General features: G+C 37.3%; 1 protein-coding gene and 1 pseudogene across 1 annotated transcript in view; one reads left to right on the forward strand and one right to left on the reverse strand.

Annotated features, from left to right (window-relative positions):
- The window catches only part of LOC147571447 (EF-hand calcium-binding domain-containing protein 13-like), a 157,988-nt gene that overhangs the window by 51,908 nt on the left and 82,057 nt on the right, over positions 1-24,023 (forward strand). The window contains 6 exon segments of the mRNA XM_086696415.1: positions 1,447-1,941; positions 3,974-4,012; positions 4,252-4,350; positions 5,588-5,659; positions 11,308-11,451; positions 15,127-15,201. Of these exon segments, the coding sequence (XP_086552541.1) occupies positions 1,447-1,941; positions 3,974-4,012; positions 4,252-4,350; positions 5,588-5,659; positions 11,308-11,451; positions 15,127-15,201 (924 nt within the window).
- LOC147571448 (U4 spliceosomal RNA) lies at positions 17,375-17,501 on the reverse strand (annotated as a pseudogene).

The raw sequence follows: 24,023 nt of genomic DNA on the forward strand, positions 1-24,023 counted from the left end.
CCTCTGTTTTTCAACCATTTTATCCCTTCTTTTTTGGGGAGCATTTTTTTAGTATGTGAATTTATTCCATATGTATTTTCACTATATCTCTGTATTTTTCCAGTGGTTGTTTTAAGGATTATAGTATACATACTTAACCTTTTCTAGTATACTAAAATAAATATTTTACCACTTCAAGTGGAATATAGAAGTTTTACCATTATATAGACCTTTTTACCCTCCCTCCGTTAAGCTGTAATTTTATTATGTATTACCACTATACACACTGAAAGCTTCGGACAATGTTTTATAAGTTTTGCCTTCAATGATCAAACATATTTTAAACTTCTAAGAGGAGAATAATAGTCTATCATAAAATCAAGTATTATAACATTTGAAATACTTTAAAATGTGTTATTCAAATGTAAGGTACTATTCTGAGCCGTCAGATGAATTTTATAAAGGAAGCCCCAGTGGGACATTGTATTAATATCTTTCTGAAGAGGTTATTTTATATATAAACTATTTTTTCCCACAAGTACTGAGAATCTTTAGGAGAGTAAATATTTGTATTCTGATGTTAAATTAAAAACAATTTTTTTAATGTTTATTTTTGAGAGAGAGGGAGACAGAACGTGAGTGGGGGAGGGGCAGAGAGTGAGGGAGACAGATTCTGAAGCAGGCTCCAGGCTCTGAGATGTCAGCACAGAGCCCAATGTGGGGCTCAAACCCATGAGCAGTGAGATCATGACCCGAGCCGAAGTGGGATGCCCAACGAACTGAGCCACCCAGGTGCCCCTGTATTCTGATTTTATAAGTAAAAATTTCCCCACTCCAACTTCCTTATACTTCAGTATGCTCATAACTAAGGGATTTGTAGCTGTATTGGCATATTTAGCCTATAATCTTTCAAAATTGGCAGAGTGGGGAATGAGAACTACAAACTTCAGTAGGCTATCACTTTTGATTTGGTGTAACTTCAAATAGCTTTGGATAAAAGAATTTAAATATATTAAACCAGAAGATTATATTTAAAAATTTTTTTCAACGTTTATTTATTTTGGGGGGGACAGAGAGAGACAGAGCATGAATGGGGGAGGGGCAGAGAGAGAGGGAGACACAGAATCGGAAACAGGCTCCAGGCTCCGAGCCATCAGCCCAGAGCCTGACGCGGAGCTCGAACTCCCGGACCGCGAGATCGTGACCTGGCTGAAGTCGGACGCTTAACCGACTGCGCCACCCAGGCGCCCCCAGAAGATTATATTTAACCTAGTTAATATTTCAGTCTTAGTTATCAGCTCTGTTAGTTTTTCAACATATTAACCTTATTTAACTTTTTAAACTGTGTTTATTTAAGCAATTGATAATTTCTTGAATAGTTTTCATGAGGACTTAGTTGTTACTTTTTAAAAACTATTACAAATGGTACAGGTAAATAGAATAATTAAATATGTTTCTCTTGCTTAGCAGTTATGGAATCATCAGCCTTGGATGAGTCTACTTCAAACAGAAAGTTATCAAATATATCAGAATGTTATCCACAGTATAGGATGAAAAGCAGTTTCTCTTCCAGACTACGTGAACCATCATTATTCCCAAAGTTAAATAGAAAACACCTCCAATATCATAAAGTTATGGAGGATAATGATTACCTTGAATTTAAAAGATCAAAAAATCCTTTGCAAAGAAAAAAAATCCTAAATGGGGTTGATAGCAGTGATATAGGATTCTGGGAACCATATTCAAAGGATGGCATAAACTTTAAGAAAAGTTCAGAGAAGATTGAAATTCATGACTCAAAGTCTACGTCACATAGCTTGAAGAGCATCACAAGCCTCAAAAAGTCTCTGGATAAAAGTGATCATTTTAGTACCCCCAAACTTCAGAAGCCAGCTGTGAGAAGGCATTCCAGCCTCCTAAAACAGGTTTCGTCGAAAGAAAAGATTGCAGTGAATGCTCTGGGTCAGTATCATATATGTAAGTCAAAATATAGGTCCTGGAGTTCTTGAGTCATCACAGAAACAAGCTGAATTAACCATTGATTAGACCGTTGTTTGCATTTCATTTGTCAATACTAATGAGTAATCACCACTTCTGGTATATAGACCAGTGTATGTAACACTGTGGTTTTAAGTTGTGCCTTTTCAGATGGTTGTGTTCCCTTTTTCAGATGCCTAACTTTGACCAAGAAGTTTATTCAGAGATTAATCCAACTCACTCAAGTTCCCTAGAAATAGAGGGCCTGTTTTCTTTTGGAAATGCTTGTTTTATAATTTTTAAGCTAAATATGTAAGGAGTCTATGTGAAATTTTTGTTCAGGTTCCATCATTTAAATATATGATATCCATATCCAATATGATATGATAATGCTTCAGATATCATCTCTTTTGGACATGGGAATATGAGGAAAGATAAAATAACTACTATTTTACAGTTTGGTTCCCCAGGGCGTTATGGTCTTTCTCCAAGATGAGCAAGGTTTTCCAACCAATGTATAGTTTCCTCCTTCCGTGGTACCTCTATCACAGAAGTCCTGTGTGTGGAACTTAATTAAATACTCCTTCCTATAGTCCTTGGCTGAAGTTACTTAAGTTGTTTATTTTCTTGAAAGAGACTTATCTTTTTATTGCATTTAATATTGAAGGCAATTGTTAAAATGAGTGCTTAGTGAAATACTAGTGGTTCTTACACAGTAATACATATTTTAAACAACTCAGTTGAACAGAAAGTGTGCTCTTTTAAGGAGGCACAACAATGTTCTTTCTGATTCCTTTACCGATACGCTACTATTACTCTGTGCCTCATTCCTAATTCTGAGTTCTTTATATTCCAGTAAGATGAAAACCCTTGTTAAAGGAACAGTGGAGTAGTAGGCATTTAGCCCTTGGGTAGAAGAAGCCTGTGGAAGAAAGCGCTTATCTATCTTGCTGGTGTCGCCAACCTTTGCCATACTTAATATTCTTTGTAAAGAGAAGTGTGAAATCGTTTATCTGGTATAACTTCTCAAGATAAATTGATGGTAATTGAACATTTCTGAAATGTGACTGTCATTGGATATACATTTTAAAAACATTTTTAACTTTTCATTGTTATGATAATTTTTAAATCATAAGAATTACACAAAGGGAAAGACGTTTCTATATACTCTTCATCTCGTTTTCCCAGGTGTTAAGATCTTGTATAATCACAGTACAGTGAACTAAATCAGGAAATTGACACTGATACAATATTATTTATATTCTGAAGATCTTATTCAAGTTTTTTCAATTGGTCCATAAATGTATTTTTCCTGGTTCAAGGTCTCATCTAGGATCACACATTACATTCAGTTGTCACGTGTCCCTTAGTCTCCTCTGACCTAGGATAATTTCATGACCATGACACTTTCGAAGAGTATTGACTAGTTAATTTGTAAAATGTCCCTCATTTTGGGTTTTCCTTATATTTCTTCGTAAGTTCAGGCTATGCATTTTTGGTGGGAATTACAGAGAAGTGATACTATGCCTATCTCAGTGCATGATATGAGGGGACTCACGATGGCCATGTGTATCTCCTGCGAAGATTGTATGATTTTGAAGATTGTGAACTGAAAACATGGTAGCCTAAAATGATGGGAAGGGGAAGAACTCTCATTGTTTGCTTGGAATCCTGGAATTTAAACTAAACACTTTGTTGTTGTGATCTCTTGAACTCGTTCATTATATTTCAATCAGAACCAAGCAGCATTGGCTGGGTCACTGGAACAGGCTGTTCCTCCAAACAAGTAGTTTATAAACATTTATAGAACTTCAAGATTGTTTTCTGTTTGAGCTATATGGGAAATATTTAGGTATAATGTAAGACACAACAGAAATACGAAGAAAAAAGCAGTCATATGAGGTAATAATAATTAGATAAAACTTGTTTTCTAATTGCTAAAGACTTTGGGTGCTAATTATTGCTTAAGACACATAAATTCTGTGGCTGAATAGTTTTCTACATTTTGTATATTTAGAAAACATCTGTGAAGCTATCAATAAACTCCAAGAAAATTGCATTGCTACAGAAGAACTTCAGTCAGGGGCGCCTGGGTGGCGCAGTCGGTTGAGCGTCCGACTTCAGCCAGGTCACGATCTCGCGGTCCGTGAGTTCGAGCCCCGCGTCGGGCTCTGGGCTGATGGCTCAGAGCCTGGAGCCTGTTTCCGATTCTGTGTCTCCCTCTCTCTCTGCCCCTCCCCCGTTCATGCTCTGTCTCTCTCTGTCCCAAAAATAAATAAACGTTGAAAAAAAAAAATTTAAAAAAAGAAGAACTTCAGTCCATTTTGCCTTCAATAGGAGTTACTTTATCAGACAAAGAGTTCAAGGAGATTGTGGCAAAGACTGCTCAAAATGGTGAGACTGATAATACCAAACTTTTTGAAAAAATTAGATACTTTTATGGGATAGTATTAAATGATGGAGTAAGTTCTCAACTAGGAATGGAACAGAATGGGCCATGCTAAAGAAGATTCTAAAAGAACAGATATAAAAATGGAAAGTGGAAAAAAAATTCCTGGAAAATCTGCCCTAATGGATTGGTTTGGAGGGACTAGTCCTTTTATAGCTCAGAATTGTTATGTAACACTCTATCACTATCCCTAGCTATGCCTTCCCGTATGGGACAGGTACTGGAAAGGCTGACCCAGTTGTGGGGAGGTTCAGGCAATAAGAGCACAAAATCCAAGGGGTACAAAAATCTCTGAGCAAATAGCCTAAGCATCCAAGAAGAAATAACTGGAGATTCCAAAATGGTAAGGAAGTGCTACAACTAGGAATTTAGGGCTAATGATACTTAACCAATCAAGGCAGATGATTAGCATCTAGATGTTAAATAGCATATCCCAGTCACCAGCCTAAGTTCAAGGCAGATTTTAAGTTTCCAGGAAGAGCTTTTGTATTGGAGAAGTTGTTTTATCATTAAGTAAGAACCATCCACAACAGAAGTTCAGCTGAGGAGAGGGCAGAGGCAACATTTTGGGGAAAGACTGACTTGGGAATATATTAGAAATGAATTCTTAGAACCTGAGCAAAATTTCTTAGCTAAGGCAAATGGGAAAGAAGATTAAAAAAAAAAAAAAAAATCTAAGGTGTAGGTAGGTGCTACTAAAATTATTGAGCCCTTTCATGTTGCTTATCAGGATTGGTAGGATCACTGTGGAGGGTGTATATCTAAAAATAGGTAGTTAATTGGATCAGCTGATAGTAATGGGGACACTTGGGTCTGTCAGGATTGGTCAGTATTGTCAAGGTGTCTTAATGGATAGCATTTTGACTGGGTTTTCATGATGGTATGAAATAGACTCCTTAAGTTTCTCATGGTCCATCTATATGGTCACCTTTCCTTTTTCCTATATCTATCAAAAATTGAGGACCTAGCTCAGTCCATTGCACTTTATAATAGGTGTTTAAAAATTATTGAGTAATTATCAAAATGAAACGAACTGACCTAATTCAGAGACAGGATATGAAAGGAGAAATAGAATTACGATGAAGTGAAGAAGTAATTTTTTTTCATAGTTGTATGAAACTATGAATTTACCTTTTATGCAAAAATATAAAGAATGCATGATCTAAAGTCTTTATTTTACAGGAAATGGAATGGTGAAGTTAGATGACTTTATGAGCGCTCTCTCCAAGGAGCAAAGTCTCCCTGAATGTGATGGTAGGTAGGAAATTTATTTTAAAATGATTTGGAGGAAAGAAGTGGTTAGGTTGAAAAGAGGTTCAACTGAACCGAGTTTGCTTTTTGGGTAGGTACTTAATAGTTCTGAAATTCTCAGGCAAGCCATGAAAACTTGATGTATTAGGGTAGTGATAGCTAACTTGCTTCCCTCACAGAATTGTTAGATGGATTTTAAAAACTGTAAAGTACTACACAAATGTAGAGTAAGGTAATGAGGAATTCCAATAGGGGATTAGCCCCATTTTTAGCAATGGATGGGTGATTTGATTTTTAATTTTTTTATAAGGAACTTGTTTGAATGAAATACTGGTTGTGTTTCCCTTGTTTTAGAACATTTCTAAAAAAAATTGTATTAAGCTATAATTTACATACATAAAACTCACTCACGCACTAATTTTCATGAAATGTATAGAGTCATACAATCAACACCACAATCAGTTTGTTAAAAATTTTTGCTTGCAATGATTTTGGGTTTTTATGCAAATAATTAAATATTTTTCAGCAAGATTAACATGAGAAATGAAAGATACTAAGCCTTGGTGTTTTTATTTCCTTTTGTTTATTCATATGCTGAAAAGGAAAGATAAGCTTTTTGTGTCTTCCCAAAGGATTTCTCAGATAGAGAAAAATTAATCCAAAGGAAGAGATTTTTTCTCTCATACTTACATGAAGTCTCATGTTAAAAACTACATTATTGTGGCGCCTAGGTGGCTCAGTCAGTTAAGTGTCCGACTCTTGGTTTCGGCTCCGGTCATGATCTCACAGTTTGTGAGTTCAAGCCCTGTGTTGGACTTCTTGTGGACAACACAGGGCCTGCTTGGGATTCTCTCTTTCTCTCTCCGCCCCTACCCTGTGTGCTCTCTCTCTCTCAAAATAAATAAACTTAAAAAAAAAAGCTACATTATAATTTGTCATGAATTGCTTAAGTGGTGTTCTTAAAGACACTATTAGCAAATTTCTTGAGTGCTTTACCTTGTAATCATTCATTCACGAACTCAGTCACCGTTTCATTGCTGTTTTGTGAAGTAGTGTCTTGGTTGTAGCCGACTCCTCCCTCCCATTTCCCCCATTATACTGTTTTTAAAATTTATTTTATTTTAACGTTTTATTTATTTAAATAATCTCTACACCCCACATGGGGCTCAGACTCACAACCCCAAGATCAATTGTCTCATGCTCTTTGGACTGAGCCAGCCAGGTGCCCCTAAAATTTATTTTTAATGGTGGTATCTGACACGTAACATAAAATTTGCCATCTTAACCATTTGTAACTGTACAGTTCAAGAACATTAGGGTTAAGTATATTCACACGGCTGTACAACGAATCTCTAGAACTTTTTCACCTTGCAACACTGAAACTCTATACCCAGTGAACAACAACTACCCATCTGTGCCTCTCCAGCTTCTGACGACCATCATTCTACTTCCTGTTTCTGTGAATTTGCCTACTCCAGATACTTGACTGGAATCATATAGTATTTGTCTTTATGAATGAATGGCTTATTTCACTTATCATAATGCCCTCAGGATTCATCCATGTTGTAGCACGTGTCAGATTTTTCTTTCCTTTTCGTGCTAATATCACATTGCATGTATATGCCACATTCTGTTTGTCCATTCACCCGTTAATAGACACCCTCTTGGCAATTGTGAGTAGTGCTGCTGTGAATGTGGGTATGCAAATACCTCTTTGAGCCCCTGCTTTCAATTCTTTGGGATATATAATCAGAAGTGGACACAATCCAGGTCTGTAACATTTCCTTCACTCCTAAAATTCTCTTGTGCCCATTTACCGTTAATCTCTACCTCCATTCCCAGGCGACCACTGATTTGCTTTCTGTTTCCATAAAGTTGCCTTTTTTTTTTTTTTTTTAACATTCAATATAAATGAAATCATAAAACATGTGGTCTTTTGTGCCTGACTTCACTTTTTTGAGGCTAATTCATGTTGTCGTATGTATCAGTGGTTTGTTCCTTTGTATGGTTAAATAAGTCCATATTACATTTTATAGGTATATTCCCTTTTGTTGATGGTTCACCAGCTTATGACATTTGCTTATTTGCAGTTTGGGACTGGTATGCATAATGTTGAAATTAACATTTGCATTGCAGTCTTTCTGTGGACATGTTTCCATGTCTTTTGGGTAGATTCCTAGGAGAATAATTGCTAGTGTGTATGGTAAATTTATGTTTTACTTTTAAAGAAATTACCAAACTGTTTTCCAAAGTGGCTCTACCATTTTCATTCTCACCAGCAATGTGTAAGGATTCTGGTTTCTTCCTATCCGCCACATGTAGGTATTATCTTTTTGTTTATAATCATTATAATAATTGTGTAGCGGAATTTCATTATGGTTCTAATTTTGCATTTCCCTAATGACTGATAATGTCAAATTTATTTGCACATGCTTCCCAGCTGTTCATATATCTTTGGTGAAATAGATATTCAAATCTTTGGCCCGCATTTAGAATTCCATTTTGATTCATCTATAGTGTTTCGGAGTATATCTCTCTGTATACCTTTTAAAGTTGTTGCTTCAGGTATATATACATAACTTATCACACTCTATTGGTGTCATCATTTTGCCAGTTCAAGTGAAATACAGAAGCCTTATCTCCATATACATCCCTCCCTCCTTCCTTTATGATATAATTATCTTAAATATTTCCTTACATATATTTAAAACCACATCAGGTGGTATTACTTTTACTTCAACCATCAGACTTGATTAAAAAATTCAAGAGAAGGAAAGCCTACTATATTTACCCATATTTTGACTTACCATTTTCTTTTTTCCTTCTTGATATTCCAGAGTTTTTTTTGTTTTATCCTTTGTTTTCTGTTTAAGAACTTCCTTTATCCATTCTTAGGTCTACTGACAACCAATTCTTTTAGTTTCCTCTCATCTGAGAACATCTTGATTTCCTCTTCCTTCCTCAAGAATAGTTTTTCTGAATATGGGATTTTACGTTGATAGTTCTTTACGTTCAGCACTTGAAAAATATTGTCACTTATTTCTGGCTTCCATGGTTTCTGCTGGAAATCCTGTCATTCAAATTGGTTTTCTTTCCCTAAAGTGTTTTTCTTAGGCTGCTTTCAAAATGTTCCCTTGCCTTTAGTTTTCAGAAGTTTAATTATGATGGATCTTGACATGGATTTCTTTGGATTTATCCTGTTTGAGGTCCACTTTTGTCTTGGATCTGTAGGTTAATGTCTCTTGATAAAAATTTGGGAAGTGTGCAGGCATTATTTCTTTGAGTGCCTTTTTAAGTCTCTTTCTCTTCTTCTGGGACTCTGATGGACACAAATGTTAGATCATTTTTATATTCCTACAGGTCTCTGGAACTGTTCGTTTTTTCTTCAGTTTATTTTCTCAGTGTTGTTCATCGGATGATTTCAGTTGCTGTCAATTCATTGATTCTTACCTTTCTCTCCTCCTTTCAGCTGTTGAGTCCATCCACTGAACTTTTAATTTCAGTCATCATATTTTTTAGTCATTAAATTTCCATTTGGACTTTCTGTGTTGGTGTTTGTGCAAGAGAAAAAGCAGGCAGCTGTCCCAGTCCTCACATACTGTCCCTATACAGGAGAAGACCCCCACCCATCGGCCCAGCCTGATAGGCCCTAGGCCTCTACCACCTTTTTCCTTCCCCAGGCTCTAGGACTGACGAGATAAGCTGATGGTTCTTTGGGACGCCCTGAAAAAGTTGACGTGCTGGATAAACTCTTTACCTCTCCAGGAGGAAACTAAGAGCTGGGAATTTTAATCTCATCCTGTGCTGAACAGAGGGGAGGATCACTGCCTTCTACCAGCCCAAGCCATCGCTTTATTCTACCCCAAATACTAGACTGTGCTAGACCCATCAGAGCTCCAAGGCTGGCAAAACAGAAGCCAATCTTCTGGGGAGGCATTTTGGAAAAGCTGAATTTCTGGATATGTGGACCAAACTCTTCTTCCCCTTGGGTGAAGCTGGGAGCTAGAGTCTTTTTTTTTTTTTTTTTTTTTTGGATCATATGGTGCTGCATTGGAGGCAGCACTTGTGGGAGGGTGTCCCAAATGTCTGTACCAGCTTCAGTACGTCTTGTTTTGCATTCTCCTGGGATACAAGAGCCTGTCAGTTAGTTTCTAATTTCTCACAAAAGGAATTTATTTTTTAATTTCTGCTGAATCAGTGTGTTTGTGGGGAGAAGAAGGGTCCAGGGCGTCCTACTTAACCATCTTACTGACATCACTCACAAGCTGTTTACTTTAAAAAAAAAAAAATTTAATGTTTATTTCTATTTGAGAGAGAGAGACAGAGAACGAGAGTGGGAGAGGGGCAGAGAGAGACGGAGACAGAATCTGAAGGTTTCAGGCTCTGCGCTGTCAGCACAGTGCTCAACACAGAGCTTAAACCCATGAGTCATGAGATCGTGACCTGAGCTGATGTCAGGTGCCCAACCAACTGAGCCACCCAGGTGCCCCATCAGCTATTTACTTTTAAGTGAGAATTTTTTTCTTCTAAAAAGTCCTTTCACAAGATAGTATCATATATCTTGTTCTACATATTTATACATAAAAATTACCTTTTTAAGAATCATTTTAAGAATCATCTAATTCAGACATCATTTTGATCATTTCTTTGTTTAGTAATCCATAATGACGTCCAGTGACTGCCTAAAGTCGATTAACTCCTGATAATGGCTTTAATGCCCTCCACTGCCCAGCTTCCTCGCTTTACCTATCCTGATCTTCTATTAGAGAAAATCTATTTGAGTTTAGTTTGTTCCAAAATTGACACAAAAACACACCCGCATGCATACCTGTCGACCCCCTTAATAATTCTATGTGTTTGTAAGTTATTTTAAGAAAATTTTATTGCGTAGGCACCTGGGTGGCTCAGTTGATTGAGGGTCCACTTTGGCTCAGGTCATGATCTCGCCGTTCCTGAGTTTGAGCCCCATGTCTGGCTCTGTGTTGACAGCCTGGAGCCTGCTTCAGATTCTGTGTCTCCCTCTCTCTCTGCCCCTCCCCGACTCATGCTGTGCCTTTCTCTCTCTCTCAAAAATAAACATTAAAGCTTTCATTGCAGTAAAAATTTGTTTAAATTTAATGGAGGGAATACTGCCCAAATTTGTGAAGCATATATTCCAAAGTATCATAAAAAGACATGTGGGATAGTTATTTCCAAGTGATAATATTTATGTATACAGAAGATAAAAGATTAACCAGGGACTGAGCCATGTATTGCTACAAAACCTTACCCCAATTCATTATTCAGGACTGAAAGTTTTCTACTTATTTCTGTATCTGCTACCGAGAAACAGACTACTAAGAAAGTTTAAATTGTTAGAAAATTAAATGGGGAAATTGTATAATATTTTTGTTCCTATGCACTTAAATTGCAATTAAATTGGCACTTCCTTCGATACAGAGATGATAGCAAAGTAGAATATATTTTTGGCTCTCATTTTGTACTTTGTTGGTTTTCAGTATTAAAGATCTGGTAATTCTTTTCACATATAACATTTCTGAAGTTATTTTCTATGCTTGTTTATTTAGTGTTAGAACTAAAATTCATCTTACTATTGGTGTTTTCTTTTTGACTTATATTTAATACTCATTAGCATACTGCTTTATTTTCAGTGTTGACTGATGTCATTAAAGCCATTGATAAAATTAAAGATGAAAATATTGATTATGAGGATATGAATACTTGTCTTCAGCATTTTGGAGGTTACCTTTCTAAGCCAGAATTTGAGAAGATCGCAGAGTTGACTGAAGCTGACAGTAAGTGAAAACTGGGTTGACACATGTGAAAAGATGGTCACTTTGCGATTTTTTTTCCCTCAGAATAATGACTTTATTTTTTTGATTAGAAAAAAGTCCATTAAAATGAAGTCAATACAGAAAAATGCTCAAAAGTACAACAAAACATACAAAATCCCATGATCCAGAAATATCCAGTATTAACAGTCTTTCCAGACACTTTTTTCCTACAGGCAAAAGTACAAACAAAAAGAAAGTAGAGTTTATGGTTTTGCTTTCTGACAAGGAAGAGGTCAGGACAAAAGTCGTTAAATGGGACAAACGACTCTTTATTATGCCAAAGCCTATAATTCATAAGGAAGGTACTAGTTTTGAGTATCTATACCCTTATAACTTAGCAGCATCTTTTCTAAAGAGAAAGGGTGGTTGTGAGATAGACAAGTGTGTGGGGCTATAGATGAAATAAGAATGGCCATGAAGAGTATGTGAAGAGTACAGGAAGAGTATGTGAACTTTTGTTACAATATATTTCTTCTCTTGCGTGTATTAACATTTTTCCATAATGAAAAGCAAAAAAGGAATAGAACAAATGTAAGTTATGTGCCTTACGTGAGAAAATGATAAGACTTTGTTAAAAGACATTATAGAATACCTAAATAAATTGGAATATATCCCATATTAATGGACTCAGAGACCCCCAAGTCTGCCAATTCTCATAATTAGTTTACTTATCTAAAGCAATTCTAATAAAACCCTGACTTTTTGATGAATTAATTCTAATATTGGTATGCATAAACAAAGATCAAGAGTAGCTAAAACACTCTTGAGGAAGAAAAACGTGGATAGGGTGTGTGAGTGGTGTTGGAGGGATCTTGCTACCCTGGATATTAAGACTCATTATAAAGTTACAGTAAGTAAAACAGTGTGAAAATGGCACAGGGATAGAGAAATTGATAGGACAGGATAAGTAACTTCCAAATATATCTACACACATATAAGGAAACATATATAATGAGGTGGCAGATTACTGGGGGGGAGGGGAAGCACCAGTTAATAAATGGTGCTGGAATAATTAATTATTCAAATGTAAAAAATAGAATTGGATCCCTACCTATGTATCATATTCAGTAATGCTTTCCAGATACGAACACTAAAATTCTCGTTAGAGAAAGAAGAAAAATTTTCTGACTTGGAGTTACAAGGAATTATTTTTAAGATACAAAATCACTAACCAGAAAAGATTTATACATTTGACTACATTAAAAATAAGAACTTCTCTTTATTAAAAGGTAATACAAACAGAATGAAAATACAAGCCACAAATGGAGCAAAGATTATTATTAAAAAAAATTTTTTTAATGTTTATTTATTTTTGAGAGAGAGAGAGGTGCAGAGTATGAGTGGGGGAGGAGCAGAGAGAGAGGGAGACAGAATCTGAAGCAGGCTCCAGGCTCCCAGCTGTCAGCACAGAGTCCTAAGCGGGGCTTGAACTCATGAATTGCGAGATCATGACCTGAGCCAAAGTTGGATGCTTAGCCGACTGGGCCACCCAGGCATTCCACAGTAAAGATTATCTGTAACACTCATAACAGCGAAAGATCATTGTGGAGAATAAATAGGAAACCCCTATAAATTAACAACCCAAGAGAAAAATGGCCAAATTACAAGAACAGCCATTGCCAGATGAAGCAACGTAAGTTGCTAATAATCATATGAAGTCTTTTTATACATCATAGTAATCAGGGAAATGCAGAATTTAGGTCACAATGAAATACCTTTTGATGCTGACCAAATTGGCAAAAATTAAGGTCTGTTAATTTAATTGTTGGTAAATAAGGCAAAAGTGGTAAAAGAACTTTGAAAAACATTATGTAGTATTCTGTAAGGTTTTCATACTTCATGGCTTAGAAAATCCATTTTTTAGTGATACATCCCAGAAAATCTCTGCACTGATGTGCAAGGAGACATGTTAAAAATGCTCATAGCAGCTCTGATCTTAATAGAAGAAGGAAGGAAGGAAGGAAGGAAGGAAGGAAGGAAGGAAGGAAGGAAGGAAGGAAGGAAGGAAAAGGAAGGAAGGAAGGAAGGAAGGAAAAGGAAGGAAGGAAGGAAAGAATGAACAAAAAGAAACAACATGATCGGTGATAGAATGTATAAATAAATTGTGGTATTTACCACTGATGCATGATGAAATACTGATAATGTGTACATTAGTGAAAATGAACTATAGCAATATACTATATGGATGGTTCTTGGAAATATAATATTGAATGAAAAAAGCAAGTCTAGATTGCTATAGTGTGATAATTTTTATAGAGCTGTAAAACAAAATTAAGGAATATTTTGTTTATCCTGTGTAAAATTATATGTAAAAAAGCAAGACCTTGGTTAATTTTAAAAAATTCAGCAATGTTCTCTCTGTAAAGAAGCAGTAGAATAGAATGGGGGAAGCACAGAAGCAGATGCAGTGGTGTTAATAATGTTCTTCAACTGTGAGGGAGAGGAAGGGGGAAAAACGTTACGGAGAGGGAGTGAGGCAAACCATAAGGGACTCTTAAATACTGAGAACAAACTGAGGGTTGATGGGGGTGGGGGAGAGGGGAAAGTGGCTGATGGGCATTGAGGAGGGCACTTGTTGGGATGAGTACTGGGTGTTGTATGGAAACCAATTTGACAATAAACTATATTAAAAAAAATAATAAAAATAAAAAGTAATTTTGTCCTTAAAACAATAATGTTCTTCAAATGGGAGGCGGGTTCAGTGGTTCAGCTAAAACATTTGTGTATCAAATAGACATTATCAAAAATAGGGAATCTATTGCTTTAGAAAGTTATATGTTCCTGTTAGTGGATGTAAATCTTCATTAACTCTAACATTCCCCTAGGATTTTTCAAAGTCTCATTTTTTTCAAGTCTTTAAATATTTGGTTAAGAATACAAAGTAATTTGGTGCTCCTTAAAGTAAACTTCTCAAAGATTCTTTATCTTGGAAATAGGCAATAGGCTGTGCCTTATCTTTTATAGATTAGAATTGGAATTTGATGTTTTTAGTGGGATAAACAAAGGAGTAGTGTTATCAAAAGCTCATCCTATTTATATAAAACCTGTATATGCGGCCTTAGAAAATTCTTAGACATCTTTATCCATTCTAATATTGGGATATTATATATAATCAAGGAAAGACATTTTCTAAGTATAGAATGACTATTAAAACGTTTAATAGTTTCAAAAGTATACTGGAATAAAGATAACAATGTGAATGGTAGCCTGAGGTGGGAGAAACCAGAGGTCAAGAAAACTCACTTCTAATCTCTGATCTCGTATTTCCTTTTGTGACCTGGGGAAAAAAAATCATGATATCATGTCTAAGTATTTTTTAAAATGTATAAAACAATACACTAATCCTTTACCGACATATCTTTGAGTTGTTGTCAGGCCAAGACAAGATAATGTAAGTTAAAATTACAAATGTTGTGCGCTTGTAACTAGAAGGATTTTGATTAACTTTCCTGGCATTTTTCAGTTTTACTTTCTCCTTGTGTGTTGAATTGCTTTTTCCTCTTAGAACCGTATATTTTGAGTGGTATTAGCTGATGGCTATAATCATGTTATCTCCCTATAATTTATTTTACATAATTCAATAGTTGTCATAATTAACATTTGAAGATATTGAAGAAAATATTCTTTTCTCCTTAGAAACGAAAAAAGTGAATTTTAAAGGTTTCATTGATACAATGATGACCAATACGGAACGCTTCTCTGAAAAATTATGTAAGAACATCACATTTTGTGCTTTCATTTACTTTTTCAAGTTTATTTATTTATTTTGAGAGACAGAGAAAGAGCAGGGGCAGGGCAGAGAGAGAGAAAGGGAGAGAGAGAGAATCCCAAGAAGACTCCACACTGTCAGTACAGAGCCCAGTGCACAGCTCGATCTCACAAACCATGAGATCGTGACCTGAGCGGAACTCAAGAGTTGGACACACTTACCCGACTGAGCCACCCACCCCAACATATGTTGTGCTTTTAGTGGACCAACTGGTGTGACAAACTTTAGAAGAGTGTAGTAGACTAAAAGAGGCAGTCATCCTGTAGGTCGTCAGCCAAACAGATGCCTGGCTTACTGCTGATGTTTGGTTTCAATCTTCTCTGTTCATGATTTCTAAATCTCGAGCACTTCCACGTGCAAATGAATTGAAAGTTTTTACGAGCTTACTGTTTATCCTCACACTTACTGTAAAGAGCTAGAACCGTGTATATAAAATTCCTTTTTGGAAGATGTAAAATGTCTTCCCAATTTGGGGAAGTGATGCCATCTAGTGACTAGCGCTGGGTACTCACATGCAAAATTTCCTCTTTCATTTGTTTATATATTTTTTTCCATCTTCCAATTTATTCAGTAATATTTACTGAGCCATTGTTATATATGCTTTCTGTTAAGCTGATGAGCTGTTAAGATGAGAAAGACAGTCTTGGCCACTCAGAAGCTCACTGTAAAGAAATATAAGGTCCTATATGTATATTTTAAATGGAGTGAAGTTAGTTTAGAAATTGAAGCTAAAAGTAGCATTTTGTTATTTTGTGCTTAGCTATTGGGTAATAGTGCATTTTAAGTAACAGTTATTTTACCTTACACTAGAAATCAATTTAATTTGCTTTCTATACAAGGTGGAACATAATAGATTAATTGGATGAAGAGATTATTTGCATGGTTAGTCACTTCATTTATCCTAGGAATTTTAGTTTCATGGAAATAAAAAGTTTTTGTTTTTGTTTTTAAACATTTTTATTATTTTTGAGAGACAGAGAGAGAGAGAGCACGAGCCGGGGAGGGGCAGAAAGAGACAGAAACACAGAATCTAAGCAGACTCTAGGCTCCGAGCTGTCAGCACAGAGCCCGACGTGGGGCTCGAACTCACAAACAGCGAGGTCATGACCCAAGCCGAAGTAGGATGCTTAACCAACTGATCCACCCAGGCACTCTGAGTTAAAAAGTTTTATTAGCACAGAGTTGTATAGTATATTATCTTACTCGTATCTAGAGTTAAATTTCCTTTCTTGTTGTTAAATATTGCACATTTATATTCACTGCTTTCCTTTTTTCTTCATCTGGCTGCTCATTTCTTCACCAGACAGCTTATTGGTTCTGTATACCTCATTGGGACCTTCCATCCATTTATCCCTCAACTTCGTCCTTACCCACCAGTCTCCCTGTTTTCACTTTTCTTCCTTATCCACTTGAAAATCTCTGGTCTGTGTACCTCGAATACCCTAAAGTCTTCAGTACCCTAAAGTGCCCTTTGGTTGCACCTGTCTGACAAAACTCCCAACCCTGGCTTCTCCTCGTGGCTGACATCATTTCTAGAGAAAATCATATAGCTCAGCAGATTGAACACTTTGAAATCTTGACCATCAGTGTCTGGTGGCCCTCAGCACTACCTAGGAATTATGTGATTCCCACCCTCTCCCAGTTAGTTTATTCTTTTACTCTCTGAAATAACTAATTAACAATCTCCATTCTCTCAAACTTCCATTCCTACTCCAACCTTAGCCCTTCTCACATTTAGCAGATAACTTAGCCTTTATAAGGAAAATAGAAGCCTGTCACTATTTTGAGGACGTTAAGGTATTTCCCAATATTTTCTCCTAAAAGTTCTTAAGTTTTTCTTTTTCATAGTTAAGTCTTTAATTCACCTGAAATTGATTTTTATGTTTAGAGTGAAATTGGGATCCAATTTAGTTTTTTTCCATAAAGATATTAGCTGGTGACCGTTTTATATTAATTCTTTGAGATTTACGTATTGTATAAATTGATTTGGAACCTGACACTCACACATGATGGCCTTGGGATTTAGGTTATCATTGGAGATTTTATTCCTTCTATCCATACCTCTGGCAGAGAACAGCCTTTCTTCTTGAATTCCTAAAAAGGTGACTAAAGTGTTTTTATTAATAATTTTCAGATGGAAAGATTTTCCGGGGCCCTGTCTTTTTTGGGAAAAGTTTTCAATTAGCAATAATCGCGCCTCGGATAAACCTCATTGGCTATGATACTGCCACTGTGCAAAGCTGGGCCCTGTCTTTTGTTTGTTTGTTTGTTTGTTTTGTATTAAGATTTTTTTTAATGTTTGTTTATTTTTGAGAGAGCAAGGGACAAAGTGCGAGCAGCGGATAGGCAGAGAGAGAGGGAGACACACAATCCGAAAGAGGCTCCAGGTTCTGAGCTGTCAGCACAGAGCCCAATGGGGGACTCGAACTCACAAACTGAGAGATCGTGACCTGAGTTGAAGTCGACGCTTAACTGACTGAGCCACCCAGGCCCTGGTTTTAAGTAGGCATCTCAATTATAATTCTAGACTTGTCTGTACCAAGTAATAACAATAATACTTATTATCTTACTCACATTTATTGAGGGTTTACTGTGTGCCAGTACTGTTTTAAATGTTTTATTTATTAACTCATTTAATTCTCACATCAACTCTATTATTTTTATTTTATGGATGGGAAAACCACGGCACAGAGGTTAAAGAAGTCACATAGCTAGTATGTGGTAGAATTAAGATTAGAACTCGGGTAGAGTGGTGCCTGGTTGGTTCAGTCAGTTGAGTGTCCGACTCTTGATTTTAGCTCAGGTCGTGACCGCAGCGTTGTGAGATGGAGCCCCACATCAGGCTCTGTGCTGGGCATGGATCCTGCCTAAGATTCTATCTTGAGAGGCCCTGTGTCAGCTTGGCAGAGTGGTGCCACCCCAGAACCGGGTGTGTGGAGTGGGATCCTTTAAGATGTTGGGGTTTGAATCCCAGCTGAGCGCCTGGGAGGTGCAGGAGACTGTGGAGCGGGACAAACTGACCAGCTCGTGCCTGTGCTGTGCTGTGAGGGCTGCCTGAACAGGGTGGTTTGGTCTAGGGAGGAGAAACTGCCATGATGCCATTTTCCTCCAATCACCAACATGGTGGGGCTTCAGGGAACAGGACAGCAGGCCCCCAGGGGAGGTTGGACTGCTTACACCAAACCCTGCCTCACCATGCCTGGCAGCTGCATATCTGCTGGAGGGAGAATTGCCACTTACCCAACCAGAGGGTCCCTCCTCCAGACCAGCACAACCGCTGGCTCCAGGGCACCTTCGGACAACGGTCCGGCAGTTTCTCATTTTCTGATTTGATTTTTGGTGATACCTATTTTCTTTTCTTGTCTTTTCTCCTCCTTCTTCTTCCTTCCCTTCTCTATTCTGGTTGTTAAGTTGTGTAAGCAGGCATTTTTAATCTATGCATTTTACACCTCTTCTGTATCTCTTCCTCTAGATTAAGCCGTATAGTTTCTCTGATTCTCTGTCCGCTCAATTTTTTTCCTCTTTCCCTGCCCCTGTCATTTCCCTCTTTCTATGGGATAAGGCTTCTTCCACCCCCTCCCCTTTTTAGTTTTTTCCAGGGTTACTTCAATGAACAAATCGAAGCACGCCTGGTGGAAGGTCCACACCACCAGTGCGAGTAGGGGTATAAAGCAACCAGAGTCACAACAACAGAGAGCATGCGACACACTCCAAAAACACCTCCTGAAGGGTCAGGCCCTGGATAGTATATGACCCCTTTTTAACACAGTAGTACTCACAGGGGCAGGACACATAACAAACTATTAAAACACGTAAAAGACAGAAAACTAGACAAAATGACTAGACAGAAGAATTCTCAAAAATTCTAGGAAGAAATGACAGCCAGAAAAATTGCTCAAAACAGATATAAACAATATATCTAAACAAGAATTTGGAATAATCGTCATAAGACTAGGAGCTGGGCTTGAAAAAAACTATAGAAGACAGCAGAGAATCTATTGCTGCAGAGATCAAGGACACAAGAGATAGTCATGATGAATTAAAAAATGCAGTAAATGAGATGCAAAATAAACTAGATGCAGAGACAGCAAGGATGAAGGAGCAGAGGGAAGAATAAGTGAAATAGAAGATAACATTATGGAAAATGATGAAGCTTAAAAAAGAGAGAGAGAGGAAAATATTAGACCATGAGGGGAGAATTAGAGACCTAAGTGATTCAATGAGATATAATAATATCTGTATCATAGGAGTTCCAGAAGGAGAAGAAAGAGAAAGGGGCAGAAGGTTTATTTCACCAAATTATAGTTGAGAGCTTCCCTAATCTGGGGAAGGAAGCAGACATCCAAGTCCAGGAGGCACAGAGAAATCCCTTCAGAATTAACAGAAACAGGTCAGCCCCAAGGCATATCATAGTGAAATTGGCAAAATACAAAGATAAAGAGAGAATTCTGAAAGCAGCTAGGGACAAATGGGCCTTAACCTACAAGGGCAGACACATAAGGGTAGTAGCAGACCTGTCCACTGAAACTTGGCAGGCCACAAGGGAGTAGCTGGAAATATTCAATGTGCTGAATAGGAAAAATATGCAGCCAGGAATCCTTTATCCATCAAGGCTGTCATTCAGAACGAAAGGAGAGATCAAGGCTTTTCCAGACAAACAAAAACTGAAGGAATTCATGAGCACTAAACCAACCCTGCAGGCACTCTGTGAGTGGAATGCTGCAAAGACTACAAAGGCCCAGAGACATTGCCACAATCATGAAACCTACAGATAACACAATGACACTAAATCCATATCTTTCAGTCATAACTCTGAATGTAAATGGGCTAAATGCCTCACTCAAAAGGCATAGGGTATCAAAACGGATAAAAAACCAAGTTCCATCTATATGCTGTCTACAAGAGACTCATTTTAGACCTGAGGACACCTGAAAATTGGAAGTGAGGGGATGGAGAACCATATATCATGCTACTGGAAGTCAAAAGAGAGCTGGAATAGCCATACTTCTATCAGACAAACTAGATTTTAAAGTAAAGACGGTAGCAAATGATAAAGAAGGGCATTATTGTCATAATTAAGGGGTCTATCCATCAAGAAGAGATAACAATCGTAAATGTTTATGCCCCCAACTTGGTAGAACCCAAATTTATAAATTAATCACAAACATAAGCAATCTCACTGATAATAATACGGTAATTGTAGATGACTTTATTTTTTTTCAATATATGAAATTTATTGTCAACTTGGTTTCCATACAACACCCAGTGCTCATCCCAAAAGGTGCCCTCCTCAGTACCCATCACCCACCCTCCCCTCCCTCCCACCCCCCACCAACCCTCAGTTTGGTCTCAGTTTTTAAGAGTCTCTTAGGCTTTGGCTCTCTCCCACTCTAACCTCTTTTTTTTTTTTTTTTTTTTTTTTTTCTCCTTCCCCTCCCCCATGGGTTTCTGTTAAGTTTCTTAGGATCCACGTAAGAGTGAAACCATATGGTATCTGTCTTTCTCTGTATGGCTTATTTCACTCAGCATCACACTCTCCAGTTCCATCCACGTTGCTACAAAAGGCCATATTTCATTTTTTCTCATTGTCACGTAGTATTCCATTGTGTATATAAACCACAATTTCTTTATCCATTCATCAGTTGATGGACATTTAGGCTCTTTCCATCACTTGGCTATTGTTGAGAGTGCTGCTATAAACATTGGGGTACAAGTGCCCCTATGCATCAGTACTCCTGTATCCCTTGGGTAAATTCCTAGCAGGTGCTATTGCTGGGTCATAGGGTAGGTCTATTTTTAATTTTTTGAGGAACATCCACACTGTTTTCCAGAGTGGCTGCACCAGTTTGCATTCCCACCAGCAGTGCAAGAGGGTTCCCGTTTCCCCACATCCTCTCCAGCATCTATAGTTTCCTGATTTGTTCATTTTGGCCACTCTGACTGGCGTGAGGTGATATCTGAGTGTGGTTTTGATTTGTATTTCCCTGATGAGGAGTGACGTTGAGCATCTTTGCATGTGCCTGTTGGCCACCCGGATGTCTTCTTTAGAGAAGTGTCTATTCATGTTTTCTGCCCATTTCTTCACTGGGTTATTTGTTTTTCGGGTGTGGAGTTTGGTGACCTCTTTATAGATTTTGGATACTAGCCCTTTGTCCAAATGATATGTCATTTGCAAATATATTTTCCCATTCCGTTGGTTGCCTTTTAGTTTTGTTGGTTGTTTCCTATGCTGTGCAGAAGCTTTTTGTCTTCATAAGGTCCCAGTAGTTCATTTTTGCTTTTAATTCCCTTGCCTTTGGGGATGTGTCGAGTAAGAGATTGCTACGACTGAGGTCAGAGAGGTCTTTTCCTGCTTTCTCCTCTAGGGTTTTGATGGTTTCCTGTCTCCCATTCAGGTCCTTTATCCATTTTGAGTTTATTTTTGTGAATGGTGTGAGAAAGTGGTCTAGTTTCATTCTTCTGCATGTTGCTGTCCAGTTCTCCCAGCACCATTTGTTAAAGAGACTGTCTTTTTTCCATTGGATGTTCTTTCCTGCTTTGTCAAAGATGAGTTGGCCATACGTTTGTGGGTCTAGTTCTGGGGTTTCTATTCTATTCCATTGGTCTATGTGTCTGTTTTTGTGCCAATACCATGCTGTCTTGATGATTATAGCTTTGTAGTAGAGGTTAAAGTCTGGGATTGTGATGCCTCCTGCTTTGGTCTTCTTCTTCAAAATTACTTTGGCTATTCGGGGCCTTTTGTGGTTCCATATGAATTTTAGGATTGCTTGTTCTAGTTTTGAGAAGAATGCTGGTGCAATTTTGATTGGGATTGCATTGAATGTGTAGATAGCTTTGGGTAGTATTGACATTTTGACAATATTTATTCTTCCAATCCATGAGCACGGGATGTTTTTCCATTTCTTTATATCTTCTTCAATTTCCTTCATAAGCTTTCTATAATTTTCAGCTTACAGATCTTTTACATCTTTAGTTAGATTTATCCCTAGGTATTTTATGCTTCTTGGTGCCATTGTGAATGGGATCAGTTTCTTTATTTGTCTTTCTGTTGCTTCATTATTAGTATATAAGAATGCAACTGATTTCTGTACATTGATTTTGTATCCTGCAACTTTGCTGAATTCATGTATCAGTTCTAGCAGACTTTTGGTGGAGTCTATCGGATTTTCCATGTATAATAACATGTCTTCTGCAAAAAGTAAAAGCTTAACTTCATCTTTGCCAATTTTGATGCCTTTGATTTCCTTTTGTTGTCTGATTGCTGATGCTAGAACTTCCAACACTGTGTTAAACAACAGCGGTGAGAGTGGGCATCCCTGTCGTGTTCCTGATCTCAGGGAAAAGGCTCTCAGTTTTTCCCCATTGAGGATGATGTTAGCTGTGGGCTTGTCATAAATAGCTTTGATGATGTTTAAGTATGTTCCTTCTATCCCAACTTTCTCGAGGGTTTTTATTAGGAAAGGATGCTGAATTTTGTCAAATGCCTTTTCTGCATCAATTGACAGGATCATATGGTTGTTATCTTTTCTTTTATTAATGTGATGTATCACATTGATTGATTTGCAAATGTTGAACCAGCCCTGCAGCCAGGAATGAATCCCACTTGATCATGGAGAATAATTCTTTGTAGAAGCTGTTGAATTCAATTTGCTAGTATCTTATTGAGAATTTTTGCATCCATATTCATCAGGGATATTGGCCTATAGTTCTCTTTTATTACTGGGTCTCTGTCTGGTTTAGGAATCAAAGTAATACTGGCTTCATAGAATGAGTCTGGAAGTTTTCCTTCCCTTTCTATTTTTTGGAATAGCTTGAGAAGGATAGGTATTATCTCTGCTTTAAACGTCTGGTAGAACTCCCCTGGGAAGCCATCTGGTCCTGGACTCTTATTTGTTGGGAGATTTTTGATAACTGATTCAATGTCGTCGCTGGTTATGGGTCTGTTCAAGCTTTCTATTTCCTCCTGATTGAGTTTTGGAAGTGTGTGGGTGTTTAGGAATTTGTCCATTTCTTCCAGGTTGTCCAGTTTGTTGGCATATAATTTTTCATAGTATTCCCTGATAATTGCTTGTATCTCTGAGGGATTGGTTGTAATAATTCCATTTTCATTCATGATTTTATCAGTTTGGGTCCTCTCCCTTTTCTTTTTGAGAAGCCTGGCTAGAAGTTTCTCAATTTTGTTTATTTTTTCAAAAAACCAACTCTTGGTTCATTGATCTGCTCTACAGTTTTTTAGATTCTGTATTGTTTATTTCTGCTCTGATCTTTATTATTTCTCTTCTTCTTCTGGGTTTAGGCTGTCATTGCTGTTCTGCTTCTATTTCCTTTAGGTGTGCTGTTAGATTTTGTATTTGGGATTTTTCTTAATTCTTGAGATAGGCCTGGATTCCAATGTATTTTCCTCTCAGGACTGCCTTCGCTGCGTCCCAAAGCGTTTGGATTGTTGTATTTTCATTTTCGCTTGTTTCCATATATTTTTTAATTTCTTCTCTAATTGCCTGGTTGACCCACACATTCTTTAGTAGGGTGTTCTTTAACCTCCATGCTTTTGGAGGTTTTCCAGACTTTTTCCTGTGGTTGATTTCAAGCTTCATAGCATTGTGGTCTGAAAGTATGCATGGTATGATCTCAATTCTTGTATACTTATGAAGGGCTGTTTTGTGACCCAGTATGTGATCTATCTTGGAGAATGTTCCATGTGCACTCGAGAAGAAAGTATATTCTGTTGCTTTGGGATGCAGAGCTCTAAATATATCGGTCAAGT

This window comes from Puma concolor, unplaced genomic scaffold, assembly GCF_028749965.1.
Source record: "Puma concolor isolate L17-30 unplaced genomic scaffold, mPumCon1.1.hap2 unalloc_scaffold_27, whole genome shotgun sequence".
NCBI lineage: Eukaryota > Metazoa > Chordata > Mammalia > Carnivora > Felidae > Puma > Puma concolor.